The following is a 22,432-nucleotide window of genomic DNA, read 5'->3' on the forward strand; positions in this document are numbered from 1 at the left end:
GTGCCTATGGAGGTCAGAAGAGGGTCGGAATTGTTCTATTGCTGAGATGAAATACAACTAAAAGCAGCTTGAGGAGGAAAGTGCTTATTTGGCTCACACTTCCGTACCTAGTCCATCATTGAAGGGACTCAAATAGGGCAGGAATCTGACAGGCAGGAGCTAACAGAGGCCTCGGGAGTGCTGACCCTATTCCCGCCTCCTTTGTAGTTCAGAGAGCAAAACAGCTGCACTGATCAGCCCTTACAGAGCAGGCAGTGGTGACACACACCCCAGTAGCACACTAGTACACCCCTTTAATCCTAGCACTAGAGAGGATTATAAAACGGAGGGACAGCTCTCACAGTCTCATTCTGAGGATTCCTGGAGGCAGCATCGCCATTTAGGAAAAAAGTAGAGGTAGAAGCCAGTGGTTGGCTGTTTTGCTTTTCTGACCTGCAGGTTGAATCCCAGCCTATCTCTGGTTTTTGTTTGTCTCTGTAGCTTTTTGGAGCCTGTCCTGGAACTTGCTCTGCCTGCCTCTGCCTCTGGAAACAAAGGTGTGCACCACCATTGGCCATCTGGATCTTACCGGATTCCCAGTTGAGCTTTCTTCTCTCTGATGACTTTAGCTGATGTCAAGTTGACATAAAACTACAGAGAAACCCTGTCTCGAAAAAGCCAAAAAAAAAAAAAAAAACCCTAGCATTAGGGTGATTATAAGCCATCATGTAGATGCTAGGAATTGAACCGCGGTCCTCTGCAAGTGCTCTAAGCCAAACCCGCTCTCCACCACCACCCCGCTTTTATTAAAAGAAGCAAGAATCGCCGGGCGGTGGTGGCGCACACCTTTAATCCCAGCACTCAGGAGGCAGAGACAGGCGGATCTCTGTGAGTTCGAGACCAGCCTGGTCTACAGAGCTAGTTCCAGGACAGGCTCCAAAGCCACAGAGAAACCCTGTTTCAAAAAACCAAAAAAAAAAAAAAAAAAAGCAAGAATCACTGGATGGTGGTGGCATATGCCTTTAATCCCAGCACTCAGCAGGCAGATCTCTGAATTTTGAGGCCAGCTTGGTCTACAAAGTGAATACAGGACAGCCTGTTAACAGAGAAACCCTGTTTCAGAAAAAAGCAAGAGTCAAAACACACCAGGGGTTAAATAAGCTGCTTCTCTTTCCACTGTTTATTATTAATGTACAAAATATACAAAATCAAAAGAAAAAACTCCTCAAATCCATTGTGGTTCTAACCCAAGACCCTGCACAAAACCAACCCACTGTTTTCATAGAAAACAACTGATGCCAAGACAGGGAAAGGAGGACGGACAGGACCACTCCTGCTGACCTGCCCAGGAAGCCTCACACTGACAGGGTTCTGTAGGGGTAAGGAGCAAGCCCACTCCCACAGGCAGTGCATGTAGTGCGTCAGGCCTGGTATACCCGGTGAAGCTGATGAAAACTGGTCTCACGGAAATGTTTAATGGAGTCTCTAAAATGGCTGCAGGCAAGAGTGGCCTAACACTGCAGGCCTGACCTCTGCCAGCTACGTTTAACTGGATGTGGCTGTGAATGCGCCATCACTGAACCTAGCTGACCCACAAAGACCTGGGTCCTAACAGTTGCAGTCTTCCTTGAGAAAGGACTCACCAGTGACTGGCCCATGCGGGCACAAGGGGGGTGGTGCCAGCTTGAGCCCTCAGTGCAGTGGGCTATATGGTACTCCTGTGAGGATATGGACTGTGTGCGAGTGGAGAGCAGAGGTCTCCAGTGTGACCAGCGTTAGGTTCTCAGGCATCGGGGCTAATACTGGAAGGGGTTTGGGGCACAGGGCAGATCTCGCCACAAAGTGAAGCCAGCCGTCTCAGCAGTCCAGCATCTAGAGTGTGTCCAGTCTCTCTCCTCTCCAGACTGGAGGGGAATATGTACATCAATGTGCACCAGTGATCAGAAACCCCCCCGGAACCCAACCAGGTAGGAACTGAGGGGGCCGGCTCCTCATCAGCTGGAGAAAAGGGGAAGTGGGCCTCACAGAAGCCATAACCGAGTGGAAGGAGCAAGGCTGCAGTCCACAGGGGCGGGAGGGGCAGGAAGCCTAGGGCAGCGGGGGTCCGTTGACCCCCGGGTGATAGAAGGCACAGTTGTTCTCATAGCGGCAGCTGCCCTTCATCATGAAGTGCCGACAGACGGGGCGGTTGGACATATCTGCAGGACAATGGCAGAAGGTTAGATGTCAGCTGAGAGACCACCCCTCCCACCGCAGACCTCAGAGACAGTGTGTAAAGACAAAGGACAGAAACTGCCCTCCTTATACACAGAGAAGGCCAGGAGACAGAACCCTCACCTCCTCCATGACTGTGGCCTCCGTCATGCCCTCGGTGGCCGCCTCCTCCGTGGCCATCATGACCGCGGTGCTCATGAGGTGGTGGCCCTCGATGGTCATGGCCTCGATGACTAGGACCATCATGTGGCCGGTGGCCATGGGGTCCCCCGTGTCCAGGGCCTTCATGGGGACGATGTCCACCACTACCACCCATTCCTCCTCCGGGGCCATCATGGGATCTATGTCCACTGCCCATTCCTCCTCCAGGGCCGTCATGGGATCTATGTCCACTGCCCATTCCTCCTCCGGGGCCATCATGGGATCTATGTCCACTGCCCATTCCTCCTCCGGGGCCATCATGGGATCTATGTCCACTGCCCATTCCTCCTCCGGGGCCATCATGGGATCTATGTCCACTGCCCATTCCTCCTCCGGGGCCGTCATGGGATCTATGTCCACTGCCCATTCCTCCTCCAGGGCCGTCATGGGGGCGATGTCCACCACCTCCAACCATGCCTCCTCCACCAGGACCCCCTCGGCCATTTGGGGGTCCTCCTCCAGAACGACCTCCTCTGGCTCCTCGGAATGGAGGGGGTGGCGGCGGCTCATTTCCTCCACGACCTCCTCGGCCTCTGTGGTATGGTCCAGGACCAGGTCCAGGACCCCCACGCATTGGGCCACCTCGCATGGGGTCACCTGGGCCATCCCAGAAGGGATCACCTCCCCGAGGGGGTGGGGGACCCAGGAGACGTGGACCCACTGGTCCACCAGGGCCTCCGTGGGGACCTGGAAAGGAAAAGACCTCAGTTATCTGTAACATTCTAGAGCGGCCACCTCTAACCTGACCTTGTCCACCTCCTACCATCCCTGGCTGTGGCCATGCTGAAACAATGAAGTAAGCCCATTGAATCCCTCTCACCTACCTGGCATCGGCCCTCCAGGACCAGGGGGGAAATGCTGCATCCCCTTGGGACCCCCGGGGCCTCCTGGTGGGAAGCCGTTGGCTACAGGACCAGGACCTAGGAGTCCATGTGGCACTGCAAATGTAAATAGGAGCCCAACAGTCAGAGAGAGAATTCTAAAAAGAACGGCATGGCCCCCACACAAGTGTGCCCAACTAATCTCAGACCAACCTGCAGAGCCACGCTCTCTGTCCAGTTTCCCCACCCTATTTCTTGCTCAGTGGCAACAGTCCCATGCTTTTCAGCATCTGGAAACCCCGTTTCCCCTTCGACCACAGGGCGTCCTCCCCAGGCCCCTGGGGTTGGCTCTTAGGATTACCCAGCATCTGCTTGAGCTTGTCGGAGTAGTCTGGCTGCTTCAGCAGTTCCTCTGAAGGGTGGCTGTTTGGACTGCCCTGTGAGTAAGCAAAATGACAGTTCAAGAGAGTGACAGCCAGGATAAAGCAAGAACGTGTATGCAAATGGAAGACAAAGAACTGGGTAAGCTGGGTACAGGGTGCAGGCTGAGTCCCAGACCAGCTTGGGCTACACCATGAGACCTTTTTACAAAACTGAAACCAAACAACATAAGCAAACATATCCAAAAAATCTAGAGTGAAGAGTGGGAGAGAGAATCTGAAGACAACACACAGAGATCACTTGAGGAAGAGGGCTCACATACCATGATGGAGGTGAGGATCTCCTGGACATTGATGCCTCCTCCTCCAGGGCCCTGGGGGCTCTTCCCAGCTCCCATGCTTCCCATAAGATTAGCCAGAACAGGAGGCAGCTTGGAGCCTCCTGCCCCATCAGGTGAGCCACAAGACACTCCAGGCTCCAGGGTCTCAACATATGGTGTCTCATCCATGGAACACTCCTAAAGAAGAGAAGAAAACAAATCAGGGCTGTGGAAAACAACAGAGGTGTCCTCACCCTGCACCGCCGTCCCACCACACTGCTGTGTCCAAAGACTCACCTCATCCAAGGGGATGAGTTTTGGGGGTATAGGCTCATAGGGCTCAGGATCAGGCTCATGTGGACTGTGAGACAGAGAGAAAAAGAACACAATCGCATCAATTCAGCTCCCTGCAAGTTCTTAGTAGTGCCTCCTACCCATCACAGTCCCATGGTACAGACAATCCACACCTCAGGTACTGACACCTAAACTCACCTCTCCTTGTTCAGGAAGAGCTCCTGAAGGATGCCTTTTTCCCGCTCAGCCTGGATGTATCGCTCCTGGCTATTGCTTCCAGGGATAACGAGAGGTGATGGTAGAACCAGAGGCCGGGGACACACCCAGGGCACTTTCTCCTCCATGTTGTCATGGCTTAGTCGTCGGGCTGTCTCGAAAGCATGCCGGTCTGACAGTATCTCACGCTTAGCTGCCTCACCGAAGTCTTTGATCTTGTTCACATTCACTGCAAGGGAGGCAGAGGACGACTGAGCATGAGCGAAATTGCCTGTGCTCAGACTCTAGGAACCTACGCACGGAGCTGCATCGCACCTCGCTCAGTTTCATCCAGTTCAAAGTAGAAATACTCTCTCAGCTTGCCCTCCTCAGGCCACGTTACAGTTTTCCTCTTTCTGCCCTTCCGAGTCAGCTGGCTGGGGTCACCAGGGCTCTCCACAGGCTTTGCGTCCAGAGCTCCTGGCTCTGAGGAGGCTGAAAACAAGCGCATTTCAGAAGAGGCTGTAAGCGACCAAAGATCCAGCCCAAGATCCCGTCTTTCAGAAAACACCCAAACCAGGCAGAGTAGGCTACCTGCATCCATGAGCTCTGGGACTTCAACGGGCGGCACCGGGGTGCCAGGGCGGTCTGTGTCCATGGGCTCAGCAGGAGGTGCTGGCTCTGGAGAAGAAGGTTTGGCTGTGCTTGGTTCAGTGTTTGTTTTCCCTTCAAAGGGGCTGGGCTGTTATGAAAGAGAAAGCATCCAATGAGCTTACAGGACACTCAGAGGCAAGTCCAGGATCCTGGATGTCCAGTGTCACACAGAACACACTGCTGGAGTCACCCCACAGCTCCTGCAGTCACCCCACAGCTCCTGCAGTCACCCCACAGCTCCTGTAGTCACCCCACAGCTCCTGTAGTCACCCCACAGCTCCTGTAGTCACCCCACAGCTCCTGTAGTCACCCCACAGCTCCTGCAGTCACCCCACACATCCTGTCACTGAAATGCGCTGCCAGAGCTCATACCTTGGCAGCAGTAGGTGACAGAACCTTCTTCTTCTTCTTAATTTTGATGCCTGGGACAGGAGCTGAATTGAGAGCATCCAGGAAACCCAGGCCTTCCATAGCTACAGGGAAAAGAGCGCAATGAATGAACTTCCTTCACAATCCTGTTCCAGTGAGGTCCGCTGCCCACAGTGACAAGGAAGCAGGGTTCACACAGGAAGTTCCCATTAATCTTTCTTTTGGCAACCATGACTTTGATCACAGTTTTAGAATGCAAAATTCATGAAACAAGCTGCTGAAAACACCAGAGGGTCCAGCCACGAGGGAGGGAGGTGATAAGGTTATCACTTGAGAGGGACACTTTCCGGCCACCTATCTAACGTGACTCTTACAGAAGGGCAATTCCAGAGGCACAAAATTTTAGGACGCCAAGAGATCGAAGGCAAAGCAAAGGAAACTGGTGAAGGGCACACCTTCCCCCACTCTGTGCCGAGGGCACTCCAGGAGGACTCACGCTGTGGGGGGATGATCTTCACTTTGATTTCTTTGGTGGTGTTGGGGGTTGTGTTAAGGGGCTTATACTTCTTCTCTGCAGGTGGGGCAGCATCTCCTGGAGCAGTTGTGGCACTGCAAAAGAGGGACAGTCAACAACCTCCCCAACTCTCCCTTTTCTCCAAAGGCCCCCTCCATAGGAACCTACACCAGAGCTCATACCTCTGCCGCTTGAGGGGGATGGGCTTCAGATTGTATTTGTCTGATACCACCACAGTGCTGGAGTTCTTCTTCACAGGCACCAAAGATGGGGTGTCCAGCTCTAGTCCTGGGGAGAAACATGTTGATGGCAGTTCAACTTTGACCCTCACTGTTGCCCCCCCAGATGGTCCAGCCTTGAGTTAAGTTCCCCCAGCTCTTCCTTTAGCCTCTTGCTTCCTCACAGCCTGAAGTTACGATCAGACTATTGGCTGCACACACTGATGCCCGCAAAGCCTCACCAGTGGAACGGAACTTGGCATGACTGGGTGCCGTGGTTCGCAGTGACTTGGGCTTCTCCTTCTTCTTCTCTGGGGCCTCCTCAGCCCGGGTCTCAGCCTTCACCTCAGTCAAAGGTCGCTCAGGAAGCGTAGTTCGGCTTTTCCCTTCTTCTTTCCGTTTCTTCTTATCCTTCTCTGTATGGAAAAACAAAGCAGGTGAGAATTTCATTCAATACAGAGAAGACTGCCAGAAGCAAAGAACCAACCTAGGGACACTTGAGAGCTGCAGTCTAAACGGGAAGAGAACACATGGGGTACAGGGCCAAGGAGCTTACCTGCAGGCTGGGTACTACTCTGAGAGCGGATGACAGCCATCCAGTCGCTGACAAGGACCGAGGCCAATTTCCGGAGCTCTGCAAGTGAAAAAGGAAAAAAAACTACTTAATTAGTAATAATTCATTAATATTTTCAGTAACAGAAAATATGCTTTAAAAATTGTTAAATTTGTTCAATGGGAAAAAAAGCCTTAATATGGCGTGCTTTAAAACAGAGAAACTAAAAAGCCTCCAAGGGACTACTTGCTGTGGGGAACGGTGAAGTAGGAACACACCAGCATGCACTCATGCTAAGAAGCAGTTTATACAGAGAAAACGGACACCTGATAATCTAAGGGATATGAGAACTTTTCTGTAGCCTCTCCTGGAGGACGTGGCCACAGCAGCTCTCCTTCGCAGTTCTGCAGTCATGCAGACTCATTTAGCAAGCAACTCTAAATAGCTAAAGGAATTAGAGCGGCGTGGTGTGGCACATGCATTCAATTCCAGTAGTTGGGAGGCAAACTTTGTGAGTTTGAGGCCAGTCTGGTCTACAGTGTTACAGCCAGGGTCACACAGAGAAACCCTATCTCAAAAAAAAAAAAAAAAAAACAAAAAAACCAAAGAACCACTCCTATAGAAGTATTTTCTGGTAGGCACATTCAATGTTTAGAAATGAGTAAGTTTCATTTGGAATCGAGATGAAGAGGGACTGGATTAATTGACTTAAATCTTTAAGAGAGAAACAAGTTGGGCAGTGGTGGCGCACGCCTTTAATCCTGCACTTTTGAGGCAAAGGCACGAGTCTCTTGCCATTACATAAAAGAGACACTGGGGAGCCCAGGTCCAGGTGACAGTGGCACTCACCTTCATCCTCACTTGACTTGCTCAGCTGCTTCACGAGTTTTGCTGTGTTGTTCTATAAGAGAAGGAAGGAAATGGCAGAAAGGTAAATGCAGGGACTAGAACAAGCTCACTCAGTGCTCACTAACTATGCCACCTTTTGACAATAGTGGCATACTTTAGGCTCCAAAACCTGTAGATACTTGTGTTGTTTTTTTTTAAAGAAAGGGTCTCTCAGCCAGGCAGTGGTGGCACACGCCTTTAATTCCAGCACCTGGGAAGCAGAGGCAGGTGGATCTCTGAATTTGAGGCCAACCTGGTCTACAAAGTGAGTTCTAGGACAGTCAAGACTGTTACATAGAGAAATCCTGTCTTGAAAAAACAAAACAAAACAAAGAAAGGGTCTGTCTTTATAATCTTGGATGGCCTGGAACTCACAGAGACCCATGTGTCCCAGCCTCCGAAATGTTGGGGTTAAAGGCGTGAGAGCCACCATGCCAGCTACAGAAACATTCTTACTTAACCCTAGAACCCTAGTTATGACGGCTGGCAATACAACTCAGTTGGTAGAGGGCTAGCCTAGACCCAATCACAAAACAACTTATTCCCACTTTAGAGATGAGAAACCAAGCCTCAGATATACAAAGGGTTCTGCCACACACCTGATAAAGGAAATAAACCCACATCGAGTCTTCCCACCCCAATTCCCACTTTTCCCTGCCATTCTACTTCACAAATTCCAGACTGGAGTGGTTCTAATCAGTTAGGCTAACCCAGAAAGGAAGCGTGGGTGATGTAGCATGGCGGTACCTGCTTGAGATGGTCCACAGTAAGTGGGAGGTGCTGCAGGGTCAGCAGAATCTGCTGTAGGAGAGGAATGTTGTTGGTTGTCTTTGAATATGTTAACCAGTTGTTCAGAAGCTTGTAACCACCAACATCAATAAACCTGCAGGCAGGTGGAGTCAGAATCTGTTAATCCTTTCCTAATTTTAGAACTAGCAAGCTCACATGTCTGGTGACCCAGAAACCCTATGCCTCCCCTCCCCCATGCCAGCCCCTCCAATCCCACTTACTTGACTAGCACTTCTGGGGCCCGGGTCTGCAGGATGATGTTCAGGTATGTACAGCGACTCACCATCTTTCGTGCTTCCTTCATCAGACTGCAAGGAGGAGTCACGTTAGATGCAGAGCAGAGCACCTGCTCTCAGCACCGCACTGTCCCAGTCAGGGTCCTGTCACACTGCCCACGCCAGCCTCCCCTCTTGAGTGCTGGGATGACAGGCACGAGGAATACTATGCCAGCTCATGGCCCACAGCAGAGGACCTAATCCTGGGAGTCCTGGTGCCCCCTGATGACTCTCTTTGCTCCACAGGATGGAAGGCAGCCGTCACTGGGAGAGCATCCCTCCTGTCCCAACACACATTTCCCCTGGGAATCTAAGACTGCCTCAGTAGTTTGCTTTTCTCTGGAAAACCTCAGATCTCCGAAGGAAAAAGACATTTTGGATAGGCACATGACCCCAAACAGAACCAAGAATTCTGTTATAGGTCCCCTGGTTGCATCCCATAACTCTCTTGGGGTTATGAAACAAATCCCCAGCTTCTGTCATGGCCAATGGCCATGTTCCTCTTGTCACAATCTGCCTGCATGTGGCTTCTTCCTTTCCCATTTATTCTTCTCTATTACTCATTTCAACTCAGTCACAAGTAGTCTCCTCTTCTGACTAGAAACCCCAGAAAGGCAGACTTACCTGAAGATCTTAGAAATTCCATCCACACTCTTCACTTCTCCATCCCGAGTAAGGAAGCTATCCAGGCCCTTGAGAAGTTCTTTGGGGTCTATGGGACCTGAACCCATGATGGTGGTTTCTGAGGTAAAAAGAAAAAAAAATCCATAGGATATATGATAGCAAAGACAGCCCCACTAACTTATGCCTCTAATAAATCCTACTGGCATATTTAAGACTAAGTAACTAATCTATGTTCAACTGCACTATTCTCTAGGTCAGTAAAATCAAGTCTGTGCTCACAAAACAGCCTTGGCGACTTAAGCTTGGGGTCAATGCAGGATTGACAGGAAGGGTAACGTGAGTGAAGGCCCTGGCAGCCTACCTCTCATTCCCAGTTAAACAAACCCTTTCCACAACAGTTACATTTCAGGAGAGTGGGCTAAGACCCAAGATAAGATGCTCAGTTCTTCATGCTTCCAAGGTCCTGTCTCCAGTTGGCAGCTGCTAATTTTGATAAGGGGGCAGCTGTAGCTTCCTAAGGTAATCGAGCCAACCCTGGGTATCTGGGTAAAAATTTTCAAGAATCAATCACCCTCTCTCCAGAAATCAATTCCCTTTTATCTTGGATGCTTAAGTCATAAGCACAAGTGGTAGAATGCGTCAGCTGAGGTAGTTGATGAGAAAACAAGTCAGCCCTGACTGAGTAGGGCCCTTCCCCAGGGAACTCAGCAGCGCTCAGAACAAGAGTGACTGAACAAAGTAGGCAGGCTCTCATTAGGCCTGAATAATGCCACTCACTTAACAAACACCAAACAAGCTTTTATTGTTCCAAAGTTCAGGAGAAACTCGGCTTGTGATTTCAGAAGCAAAGATGCAAACCTGACCTCAAAACTCACCACTGGCCAAGACTCCCAAGAAAAACCCAAAGCCGAGAGAACTGGAGATGGGGAAGGAACCATCAAAAGTAATGAAGGTGAAGTTGTGGAAAGTGGACACCAGATCAGGCTGGGAAAGGAGCAAGTTAAAAGCTACACTCCATGGAAAGGGACCGATTTCTAGGCCAGAGCTCCAGAGAGATAATTAGGGCTGATACGGCTCTGATCAGGAGTTTTAGCCACAACTCAATCACTAGCTTCAGAGAACCAAAACCACGAGCCTCACCACCAGGCCACAACGGGCAGGACAAAGGCGAGGGTCCCTGTGCATCTCATCACATAAGCAGCAGAGGTGGCCTTACAAGGATGAGCACCAGGACCACCAGGACAAAGGCGAGGGTCCCTGTGCATCTCATCACATAAGCAGCAGAGGTGGCCTTACAAGGATGAGCACCAGGCTTTAACAAAAAAACAAACAATAGGATTCTTGCAATATAACAGTTGTCTGTTCTCAAAGCAGAAAAGACGTGTGACAAGTGTGGCTGTTTTCCTGGCTTAGACATGTTTAACCTGATTAAGAGGATGTCAAAGACAAGAGTGGTTCTCCACATACAACAAGATAAAAATTTAGTGTTAAAAAGGCCCAGGGAAAGGGGGAGGGGGGAGGTAGCAGTATCTGCTCTGGAGGCTGAAGCCTGCAGGCTCAACACAGGAAGAGGTGCTAAGCATTGAACAAAACCTGCTAACTGCTGTCACCCAATACCCTGGAACCTGAGGTCAAAGGAGAAAAACGGTCAAGAACATTTACAGGTCAGGGGACAAACTCAATGTGTACATGTACAGAGAGGAAACCTCCCTGTCTTAAGACAGCAGTGATTTGTGAGTTTCCGGTATAGTAACAGATTTCCCATCTGTTACACTGAAAAAGCACTGAATGGGCCCAAAGTAATACATTTAAGCAATCCAGCCCAGGAAATTTTTAAATCTTTATACATACATAAACCTATTATAACCCCAAATGACAATGTATGCAATTTGACAAGTCTTGGATTAAACATTACTTCATTCCAGACCTTCTGAACATGGTTGACTGAAACCCAGAGCTAAAAATTATCCCTTTTGTATGTCTATCGAGGAACTAATAAGCCTAAACCAAATGTTCCTTGTTCAATTGTCAGAAAAGAGAGGACAGCCACCTTGAGCGAAACAAAGCTGAGCTGTCTAGTGCCCTCTGATGGAAACAGGACCTAGGTACTGTAAATTCCTGTCTGTATAAACAAAAAGGCACAACAGTAAGGGAAGCTGGGAGACAAAACAAACATGCTAATATGCATGGTTATTCCCGCTGTTGTTACATCTGGATGACTGAACTTGTCTCCCCACAGTAAAATGTGCATTTTCTTTGTGCCTTGTCCTCAGTGGTATTCATTCCTTATCAGGGACCCCCGAGTACCTTACAACCAGGTCCCCATTTTCACAGGCAAGCTGTAAGGTCTTCCAATAGGAACAAAGGAAGAATCCATCATGCTTGGAACAGGCCTACATTGAAGGCCCAAAGCGGCATTGACCAGAGTGGGCAGGGACTGTGCCCAAGCACTCCCCACGCCTGCTCTGCAGTTTGAAGCCGAGGAAACTTTCTGTAGCCATAAAGAACTCAGGTCATGGTTTTGTTTTGTTTTTATCCAGTTGCTATTCTCCTTGAAGGCCACAGACAAAAGGAGACAAGGGAAGAAAGCCCGTGATGTACCTCCATCTTCTAAGCACTGGGGAACATTCTACAATTCTTACTAGAGATATCAAATTCTGAATTTGACTTATTTGGTTTAAAATGGTGGAAAAGCATCCAGACTGGCTGGTCGCTAAACATCTAGCACCGCTGAATCCTGAATTAGTTCAGGAAACAAGGCCCATGCAAGCCAGGGTGCTTTAAATAGGTCTTCTGTCAGAGGACAAAGAAGTGCCAGTTCTTCTTTGCTGGGACCTGAGCACCCCATAGAGCAAAATGCCTTGGTCCTTCCCTCAGTGTCTCAAGAGCTGCCTGGTGTGACCCAGTAGTAGAGTGGACTGTCTCAGGTGGTTCAGATTTTATACCTCTGCACAGTAAGGCCCTACTCCTCCCTCATCGTTATTCTTAAAACCAGGTAATCCTGGTCCCAGGAAGATGACTTGGCTTTCAATAAAGATGTAAAATTATGTCCACCACCCTAACCCTCAGGGAAAGACCCTCAAATAGAACTATGGCCACGCCCTAAGAATCAGGCTTCCCCCTAAAGCCTTGCTTTTCATCTCCCATGCAAGGAAGGTCTTCTTTACTAATCCCCTGCTCACTAGCGGTCGGGAGCCCCAGTGGCTGGAATGTTCAGCTCCCAGGGTAGATATGCTGCAGAAACACCTGGCAAACTGCTTAAAAGATAAAAAAGACGTGTGGTAAATAGACATATGGAAGAGGCCTTCCCATTCAATCAGAAGTCCAAGTAATAATGAGAATCCCCAGACAGCAGGAAATGAGCCCTGTTACAGCACCCAAGTCACCATAGGACAGGACAAAAGGCTTACAAACTCTGCCTAAAAACTCCACACTCCAATACAGGACTTAAATACAAAAATGAAAAGTTTAAGAAGAAACTGTCAAAGACTTGACTTTGAAAAGTTGGGGAAAAGAGGTAAAAGAACCAGACACCCAATACCACCCTCAAGGGTGTGGCTTTTCAACATGCACCGACTGCCACAGCACTGACCAGGGAGGAGACCAAGAGGACATTCTTTTCCTCAATGATTTAAGGGAATTTCTTTTTAGAAAGGAAGGAAAAAGAAACTCAAAAAGGTGGCTCTTTGGAAAAAAGAAAGGTTGTGAAATGTAATACCAGAAATGTTTTGCTTACCAGAAACCGTAGCTTGACTCCCCCTGCCTCGAGTTTACAACTGCAGCCTCCTTTCCTAAAGATTCACTTCTCATCCTAGTGCCAACATACGGGAACTAAGCAACTGCAGAGGTGATGGCACTGAGCACAAAGAGTTTATTCCCAAACTGAGAGGTGAGAATAAGGATGATTTATAAGAAATCCTACAAGTACCAACCCTCCCCCAGACATTCGGAAGCACAAGGGCTTTGAGCAGAATGGCACATTCCAGCTCCAGCAGGCCCAATTGTCTACTCCAGTTACAAGCCCTGTGTCTTGCCCCAGTCTCCCAACCCTAAAGCAGTTTGAGTTTAGCTTTTCACACCTGTCAATTGAATGAAGCAAGGTGCATGTCCAAGCTTGTGATGAGGAGGTGAAAATAAAAGCAGTGGGCTGATTGTTAAACACACAAACTACAACTTCACCATTAGGACAGTCTCAATCCTGTTCTCATTAAGTTCTTATCCCTATAAGATACTCCATAAGAGGTAAGAGAAACGAAACGCGTATTCTCCCCAGCAGCAGTCTGCACAGGGAGAGAAAGCATCTGCTTGGGGGTGGAGTTTTCAGAGGAAGCAAGCTGATTACATCACCTTTCAAAGTGGCTCCTCCCCCTGACCAAGTTTCTAGGACAGCCCTAAGCTGACTGGCAAAAGAGAAAAACAAAGGAGAGGGACGCCATTTTGTTATGGAGAGGACGACTCAAAATTTAAAAAGCCATCCGGATCTGCCGGTAGCTTTACGTACACTATAAAGCACTAAATAAAAAAACAGAAGCCATACCTCCGCCCCCATCCTCAATCTGACCTACTTGAATTCAGTTTAAAAGAGTTTACTGAAAGTAAAATCAATTAGTATACAATTTTCTGCGGGTTAAGAATTTGAATTTGCAATTGAAGTTCAATTTGCTACTACCGCCGACCACCCCGATCCTCCCTATAACCGGAAAGGGGGAGGACTTGGACCCCTCAACAAATAGGGTTGAGGTGGGAGGACAGGAGAAAAATGGGTCAAGACACAACCTGCAACGCCGCTTGGAAGACAAAAGGACAAGGAAAAGTTGCCATATTTGAAGCAGGGAAGAGAAAAAAAAACTCTTTTAACGACACAAATCTAGAAAGCTAGCATTCAATTGCACTAATGGCTTTTTAAAATTATACTTCTGAGCTTTCACATCCCCAACCTTTCCACCCTCTTAACTGTATCCACCAACCACTAAAAAGTATCAAGTTCAAATGTTAAATCACTTTTGCCTTTAAATAACCTATGCAATCTGAAACAATTACAAGACATTCTTTACCTCCCCAAATGTTATATTGTATGTACTTGATACTAAGATTATTTTGCCCTAAATTTAAGTGTCTTGCAATCTTTATTCCTAGATTGCCACGTATTTTAACCATACAATATACCCCAAGCAAATTACATTAAAATTGAGAGGATTTAACCATCACTTTAAAAGACATAGCCAGCTAATACTTCTCTGCCCATCTCCTTACCCTGCAATCTTTATGTACAGATTGCTTATTAATCTGGCAAATTGAAAGGCGCTCTGCTTGTCTCACACACAAAGAAGTGGGACTTCTGGGCCACAAGATCCACCATCTTTTGTATGTGAGCTCATTAACCCTTTTGAAGACTGCTAACCAGAGGAAGGTAACCATTCCTCCTTATAATAGCAAAGGCTTATGCTTTGGCAGTCTGGAAATTTGCTGGATTATCAAGGGTTAACCGTCAATATCCTCACTTGCTGGCCCTCCCTGCACCCTCTCCTTGCCTGCTCCACAGCAGGGAAGAGGCAGGTGGTAGGGGAGAGAGCAAAGACTGCTTAGACCCACAGGACCTTTTGAATGGCCCTTCTCCGGTACAATACATTTGTTCTATGGTCTCATTGCTTCCTCTCATATTTTTGGTTTCACAACGGGAAACGTTGATTTCTTGTTGCAAGGCTGGTTTTTGAAAATTCGACACTTACTATCCAATTTTTTTGCGACGTCAGCACCACGGGCTCAGGGGGGGAGGGGTAAAATTTTGGAGGAAAAAAACCAAAACAACCAACCAGGACCCAAACTCAATTACTTGGGGGGCCTCATTGGATCAAAAAGTCTCTTAAAAAAGTAAAGACCAACTCAGTATTCACATTCCCCCCACCCAACTCCATTTAGGGAGGGGGGGTCGTTGAAAAAAATCCTGAGTCGATTCCAAAAAGGAAATGCTGGATGAGTGAGATTGGGTGGGTTTGGGCGGGGAGGGTGGTTTTTTTGCAGTTATGTGGTGACGGTCCTTCTGCCACAGATCTCAAGTCCCAAGCAGCGTGGGCTGGTGGGGTGGGCAAATAGGTGGGAAGGGGTAGAAGACACAAGTGGTTGGGCTGGTGGCTGCTCTTTTCCCTTTCCCCCCTCTCTCAGGATCCTTTCATGGGCTTAAGACGTTGCGGAGGCTTGTTTGTTTTCCTGATGGCCGGCCTGTCTTTCTCCGAGAAAATTCAACCTGGGGTAAAAAAAGAACACAAAAGGAGAAAGGTGTAATCAGTACGGGTCGCCTTAAAACATCCCCACGTGCCATTTCTCGTCGTCCCAGAACGCAGCGGCACTCGGCAGAGCGCGGCTGCCGAATAAATCCATCCCCTCTCCGCTTCCCCGGGCCGCCCGTCCTCGGAAAAAACGTTACCGTCCAAGCGACGGAGCACCCAAACTTACCTCTAAACGAACCCCAGAATGGCGGCCGCCCGCTCGGGCGGAGTCTTTTATACCCGGCCGCCGCCCAACGCACCCTAACGTGATGGAGAAACGCCTTCGGCGCGAGGCATCGAGAGCGAGGCGGAGGCTGATTGGCCACCGCGAGGGCCAGGCCGCCCGCCGATTGGACGCCGCCCCTCAGCCTTCGGGAAGCCCCGGCCCTCGCTGCCCCCTCCACTTCCGTCTCCTTCAGTGCCCTCCGCGCCAGCGCGTGACCGCCGCGTCCGGCGCCGCCCTCTTCCCCGCCTCCACCACTTCCGCCCCGGAGGACGAGCCTCACCCCGGGTTGGTCGGCGCGACCCGGCGCGTGCGCACTAAGAGCGGCCCGGCCCAAATCGCCCTCGAAACTCCTTCTGGGTCATACGCTAGGCATGGCATCTATGAGTCACCGTGACCGGTCCGGGCGAAAATCAATTTCGACGGCCGCTTCGATTGTGACGCAGCTCAAAGTCGCGTGGCTCCTCTGCCGGCCCCGCCCTCCGACGCTTCCGTCCTGACGCACGTGAGCACCGGCTTCCGCATTGCGAGCCTCCGCCTCGGCCCCGCCCTAGCCAGGCCCCGCACATGCGCAGTCGCTCCGCCTTCGGGCCGGCCGTACGCCGGCCGTGCGTCAAGATGGCTGCCTCCGTGCCGCGCACGCTGCTGAGGCTGTTGCCTAGCCTCTTGCGAAGTTCCTATGGCGTGCAGGTAACCCCTCGGAGGGCTTTCTCCGCATCCCCACGCTGTCTGCGCGTTTCCGCCTTCGCCCCGCGGCGAGGATTCAAGGCGCACAGCTCTTCCCGTCTGTTTACGTCTCCGTCCTGCACCACCCTCTGTGTCCCCCAATGCGCGCGTTTCCTACTACTGAGCCTTAGGGGAAGATCCTGGGTTACAAGTCGTCTTCCCTAAGTACCAGACAGAAGGATGAGGTGATTGGATTGCTCCTGGACATGCACAACTAATTTCTAACTTTGTTGTTGGAAGTGTCCTCGTATCAAAGGATCCTAATTTTAATTCCCCCCATCCCCCGGTATTCCGGAAACTCTCACTCAGCCCAGGTAGACAGGTTGACCTCTTAAAGTGACCTTGAATTCCTGATCTTTCTGCCTACACTCAGCAGATTAAGGCGTGATCCACGACTCCCTACCCCACCTGCTAACACATCATTTTCTTACTAGAGCTTGCAGGAGCGTTTATTCTGCTCCCTGGATTGAAGTTGCCCTCTAGGCTAAGGTACTCACCACCCTGGAGGTTCTTGCAGGGCAGGGAGAAATAGCTTGAAGGCTTGTCGCGACGACACTCCCTAAAGTGGGACTAAAGAGTGGTGACAGAGGTCACAACCGAAGTAATAACAGGCTTGGTAGCGTTCAAGCTGGCGTTAGCACTCAGATTTTGTTTTGCCCTGTGGAATGCTGACCTGCAGCATTTTCTAAAACTGGGCAACACAGTGCCTTTGGCTTTTTCTCCCTTGTCTGATGAATCCCCTGCGCTCCATAAATCTTATTTCCGAAAGGTTAGCAATCTTTTCTCTCTTCACCAGATCCAACTAATGCCCATCAAGCACAGATCTTTGTTTGCCACCCCCCTAACACCCTGATTATTCCTTTATCTGGTTGCCTTGTCATTGGAGCTAGAGAGGTATCAGTTTAACACCAGAAGAAATGCTCCAGTCGTGTCTCTTTCTGATGAGTTATTCTGATGTTTTGGACACATATCCCTCCTCCCCGAAGAATAATAAACTAAATAGTGATATCCTTTTCTTAACTCACCCTCTCATGTGACTCCCTTTATAGGTTCCCCTCCGGGCACTTTGCACTAAAGATCCTCCGGAAGAAGGTTCTCCATCCTCACTTCCTGTGTCCCCTTATGAGAATGAGCCTTGGAAATACCTGGAATCAGAAGGTACCCCAGATTGGGGGGAAGCGAGAAAAAGTGGGGCCTGGAGTAACTGGCTAGGGAAGATCCATACCACCTGCATGAATGAATAAATTCATATGGTCTCTATTTCAGAATACCAGGACCGCTACGGTTCTCGACCTGTGTGGGCTGACTACCGCCGCAACCACAAAGGTGGTATACCGCCACAGCGGACCCGAAAGACATGCATTGTAAGATTTTAAGGTTTTCATGGTGGTGGGATGTGACAAGGAGGCCATAGGGTGGGTGACATCGGTCCTTTCTGTGACTATGTTTTGTGTTTTTAACTCCAGTTTCTTTTCTACAGCGTAAAAATAAAGTTGCTGGGAACCCTTGCCCCATCTGCCGCGATCACAAGTTGCATGTTGACTTTAGGGTAAGCAGAATCTTTTATCCAGAATTGAGACTTGGATCCTCTCTGTAGTGCTAAGGAAATTATCGGGATGTGTCTCCCGTGTTTTTGTACCTGTATGCTCACAGTCCCAACGCTGCCATTGTAAAAACACCCCTCTTTACAGGCTTTCACGCTCTGCTGTGGAGTTCCTTACGAGGATTTAGTTCACTCTCTTAAAATTCATAGTCTAAATTCCGAGTAAGAAAAACACATTTGAGCTGGGCGGTGGTGGCACCCCCCTTTAATCCCAGCACTCAGGAGACAGAGGCAGGCAGATCTCTGAGTTCAAGGCCAGCCTGGTCTACAAGAGCTAGTTCCAGGACAGGAACCAAAAAAGCTACGAAGAAACCCTGTCTCGAAAAAATTCAGAAAAAGAAAAGAACACATTTGCCGGTAGATGGTGGCGCACTCCTTTAATCCCAGCACTAGGGAGGCAGAAGTAGGCAGATCTCTGTGATCTGTGAGTTCGTGGTCAGCCTGGTTTACAGAACTAGTTCCAGGACAAGCTCCAAAGCTAAAGAGAAACTCTTTCTCAAAACAAAACAAAAAAACACACACATTTGAGCTGGACTCAATGATGCAGGCTTTTAATCCCAGCACTAAGGAGGCAGAGGCCAGCAGATTTTTCTGAGTTTGAGAACAGGCTGGGCTACATAGAAAAACCAGTCTTAGAAAACAAACAGAAAGACACGTATTTGAAAGCAGATTTGGTTAGCATATGTCTGTGATCCCACACTGGCAAGACTAAAGCAGAAGTATGAGTTCCAAGTTCAGGCTCTGTCATCCCCTACCACACCAGTTACAAAAATGACTTCTAAGGATGAGACAAGGTCTAAGTATCCCAAGTGGCCTCGGACTTGTTAGCTATGTAGCTAATTTTTTTAAAAAGATTTTCTTTAATTTTATGTATCTTGGTGTTTTGCCTACATCCATATCTGCATGAAGGTGTTAGATTTCTTAGAACTCTAGGTACAGACAATTGCGAGTTGCCATGTGGGTGCTGGGATTTGAACCCGCGTCCTCTGGAAGAGCAGTCAGTGCTATTAACCACAAAGGCATCTCCAGCCCCACAGCTAAACTCCTGGTCCTCCTGCCTTCCTAAGGGCTCTGAGTAAGGGTGTGTGCTAGTGTGTGATGATGCCACACCTAGCTCAGAGGTCAACTTGTTATTTTAAGGGAAAGAACTTAACTTGAAAAAAACTTCCAAAGTCAGGAGGGGTTCAAGGGAAAGTGCCCTATCTATCTACCTACTACAGTTATTAACAGATATATTGCCCTCTTTGGGGGCAGAGGGGGTGAGGAACGTTCCTCCGTTTTCGTCTTTTGAGAAAGGGTCTGTTTATATGGCCCAAGCTGAGCTCAGCTCACTGTCCTCCTGGCTCAGCAGGCTGAGTTCTCGGGTTGTCTCCTTGCTTAGCTGTTTGCTTGGCCTCCCGTGTGAGATGCTGGGGCCTAGGGCTAGAGCACAGGCGAGAGGAGATTTCCTCTCCCCTCCCCACTTCAAAATGATAAGGCCTGGTGTTTTTGGTTGGTTGGTTTTTTAAAACAGGGTTTCTCTGTAGCTTTGGAGTCTGTCCTGGAACTCTCCCTGTAGACCAGGCTGGCCTCGAACTCACAAAGATCCGCCTGCCTCTGCCTCCCAAGTACTGGGATTAAAGGCATGCACCACTGCCCTGTTTTGTTTTTCAAGACAGGGTTTCTCTGCATAGCTCTGGAGACTGTCCTGGAACTCACTCTGTAGACCAGGCTGGCCTGAAACTCAGAGATCGCCTGCCTCTGCCTCCTGAGTGCTGAGATTATAAAGGCGTGCGCCACCACCATATAGGTGCTCATGGGAGCCAAAGCAATGACTGCGCATTGAGGATGCTGGGGATCCTGGATGTCTGTTGATGAGGTTCATGTCCTTCCAGAGCATCACAGAGGATGCTTCCCAGTCTCTTGTATGCAGGAGGTTAGGAAAAGGAGGCAGGGATTAGGCTGGGCATGCTGGTAGGTGTGTCTGCTTCTTCTCTGCTCACCTCCTGTGATTGGTTTGCCTGGTTTTATGCAATTAGAATTGTTAAATTGATCCTAGCTACATGCTGTATTTTATGCACTATATTCGGCATGCTATTGTATTGCTTACTCATTACATACCCGTCTTATTGTTTCTGTTGATGACTGTCCCCAATTTTTTACCCAAAGGTGTACATTTTGAAGCATGCTTCTCCATACCTGAGTGCCAGAATGTCAGCTTTTATGTGAAATGAATTGATGAGGCTAAAACTGAAGGAAGCATCAAGAGACACACAGGGCAGCTATGGGGCTGGCCTCAACTCTCAGAGAGCCACTTTGCTCTGCTCCTAAGTGCTGGGATGTAGCAACTGTAGGTGTGTGAGGTGTCTGCACGCAGCCTCCAGACCACGTGTCTGTCCATCTCTCCCCTGCAGAATGTGAAACTCTTGGAACAGTTCGTTTGTGCCCACACGGGAATCATCTTCCACGCCCCGTATACAGGTTAGCTTGGCTCTCCTGTTTATGTTGTTGGGTGGTAGGTGTGCGGTAGCTCGTATATGTAGCGCACAGAAGTGTGGTTGCAGCTTTTGGAGATTGTACTAATGAGGATACTCATTAGGCTGGAATAGTTATGTGTGCTCAAAAGACTCAGGTGAGCCCAGCCCTGGGACGGTGGAGGCAGAGGCAGCCTGGTCCACTTAGTGTGCATTCCAAGACAGCCAGACAGAAAACAGATAACCCTTGGCCTGTGGCCATGTCCAGTTTCTCATGTAGTCCATAGCTGCTTCCAAGCCAAGTTGAATGTCACATATCATAGAGAAGGAAGGACAAGAATAATCTGAGCTCACTGTTTATGGGAGAACATGGCCCCGGAATTAGGTCCTTTGTGAGGAAGATTTTACTATCAGTCTCCAGAATGGAGAGGAGATAGGCTGATCATTGCTACTCTGACCGCACTCCCTGGTTTGAAATCACTTCTTCCCTTATGGGATCTTTCTCTGTGGACTGTCCAAGGAAGCCTTTAGCCGCTTGTCCATTGAATCATCATCTGGCCTGTCTGCAGGCTTTCTCACTCGGTGACATCTCTATAGGGCTGGTCATCTGAGCTCGTCTTTTCAGGCAGCTACAGATGAGGCCGATGGGAAACTAGCTGTGCAGGAAGGTCAGGAGTCATTTAAAGCCAGCTCCTCCACAGTCAGCTAACTGTCTCTGTATAGAAGACTTTTGCTAACTCTGATGTCTCTAGGGGTCTGTATGAAGCAGCACAAGAAGTTGACCCAGGCCATCCAGAAAGCCAGGGAGTGTGGTAAGTGAGAGCAAGGGGGGAAGGTCTTCTCAGGTGTAGCAGTGACTGGGCTGGAAGGCGCTTATGTGCTCCCCCGACTCCTGGAGTTTCTTCTGAATTGGGTGTGGTGCTGGAGCCTGGAGTCCCAGCTGCAGATTGCTGGCTCCTAGGACCTGCTACATCTCACACGGAGGAAGCAGTGTTTCCTAGGACCGACTCCATGTGACACAGAGGAAGCAATGGTTTTTTTGGTGGCTCTACGCTGTGTATCCTGAATCCTGACAGTCTTGAGTTCTTTGTTCTCAATTCTGTCGTCTTCTGACCTGGCTGACACACAGCACCTTTGCACAGATGAGTGAGCAGCGTGTACAGAGACTGAACGTAGCTTTGCAGGGGCCCGGGCAGCGCTGTTGTCTCCTTCTCCACTGGTTGTGCAGTGGTTGGCCTGAAATGTGCCTGGTACTTTTTTAGTTGGTCCCTCCATCCTGGTGCCTTTCTCTTGTCCCAGGATCTGAATTCCCCTTCTTCATCCTCCCTTATTTCCTTTAATTCCTTAGGTCTCCTCAGTTACTACATTCCCCAGGTTGAGCCCCGAGATGGTGACTTCCGAACTGTTCATGGAGCTGTCAGTGTTACTCCGCCAGCCCCCACATTGTTGTCCGGCGAGCCTTGGTACCCGTGGTACAGCTGGCAACAGCCACCAGAGAGAGAACTGTCCCGCCTTCGCCGGCTCTATCAAGGAAACCTCCTAGAAGAAAGTGGCCCCCCACCTGAGTCGATGCCACAGGTGCCCGCTGCACCCGCAGCAGAAACCTCCGCCGAGCAGACAGGCTCCCAGAGTGCTTAGGCTTATGGGCCGGGAGGGATAGTGTCTGGGTTCTGTGATGGCATGTGTCTGAGACCCTAAGGAAGTGACTGCTGCAGAGGACAAACACGTGAGAAATTGGAGAGGGGTTCTGATATGAACGGGAGTCTGGACTGGTGTGCACTTGAAAGTCTGTTCCTATTTTAAACCTGCTGGCCCAGCGTTTCTACAATAAAGCTGACTCTTCTGTCCCTGGCTTCCGTTGGGCTGACTTTTC

General features: G+C 49.5%; 2 protein-coding genes across 4 annotated transcripts; one reads left to right on the top strand and one right to left on the bottom strand.

The window, feature by feature from the left end:
• Positions 1–1,131: 1,131 nt before the first annotated feature.
• Positions 1,132–16,193, bottom strand: Ppp1r10 (protein phosphatase 1 regulatory subunit 10). Of its 2 annotated transcripts, none has more exons than XM_075979307.1 (20): positions 16,061–16,193; positions 15,018–15,532; positions 9,289–9,406; positions 8,611–8,697; positions 8,348–8,483; positions 7,562–7,613; positions 6,716–6,793; positions 6,402–6,575; positions 6,124–6,229; positions 5,924–6,036; positions 5,431–5,531; positions 4,999–5,146; positions 4,741–4,899; positions 4,408–4,654; positions 4,213–4,276; positions 3,919–4,113; positions 3,577–3,652; positions 3,219–3,332; positions 2,317–3,081; positions 1,132–2,177 (listed from the first exon to the last, which is right to left on the bottom strand). In XM_075979307.1, the coding sequence occupies exons 3-20, from the start codon at positions 9,393–9,395 to the stop codon at positions 2,068–2,070; spliced, it is 2,832 nt and encodes a 943-aa protein (XP_075835422.1). In that variant the 5' UTR covers positions 9,396–9,406; positions 15,018–15,532; positions 16,061–16,193; the 3' UTR covers positions 1,132–2,067. The 2 variants fall into 2 exon arrangements, with proteins under 2 accessions (XP_075835422.1, XP_075835423.1); XM_075979308.1 differs by lacking the exon at positions 16,061–16,193 and adding an exon at positions 15,742–15,970.
• A 144-nt stretch (positions 16,194–16,337) lies between these two features.
• Positions 16,338–22,406, top strand: Mrps18b (mitochondrial ribosomal protein S18B). 2 transcript variants are annotated; one of them, XM_075979360.1, is made up of 7 exons: positions 16,338–16,467; positions 17,553–17,661; positions 17,770–17,867; positions 17,984–18,052; positions 20,500–20,566; positions 21,312–21,371; positions 21,908–22,406. In XM_075979360.1, the coding sequence occupies exons 1-7, from the start codon at positions 16,345–16,347 to the stop codon at positions 22,195–22,197; spliced, it is 816 nt and encodes a 271-aa protein (XP_075835475.1). In that variant the 5' UTR covers positions 16,338–16,344; the 3' UTR covers positions 22,198–22,406. The 2 variants fall into 2 exon arrangements, with proteins under 2 accessions (XP_075835475.1, XP_075835476.1); XM_075979361.1 differs by lacking the exons at positions 20,500–20,566; positions 21,312–21,371.
• The last annotated feature ends 26 nt before the right edge of the window (positions 22,407–22,432 follow it).

The sequence above is a fragment of the Microtus pennsylvanicus genome, chromosome 7, assembly GCF_037038515.1.
Source record: "Microtus pennsylvanicus isolate mMicPen1 chromosome 7, mMicPen1.hap1, whole genome shotgun sequence".
Classification (NCBI taxonomy): domain Eukaryota; kingdom Metazoa; phylum Chordata; class Mammalia; order Rodentia; family Cricetidae; genus Microtus; species Microtus pennsylvanicus.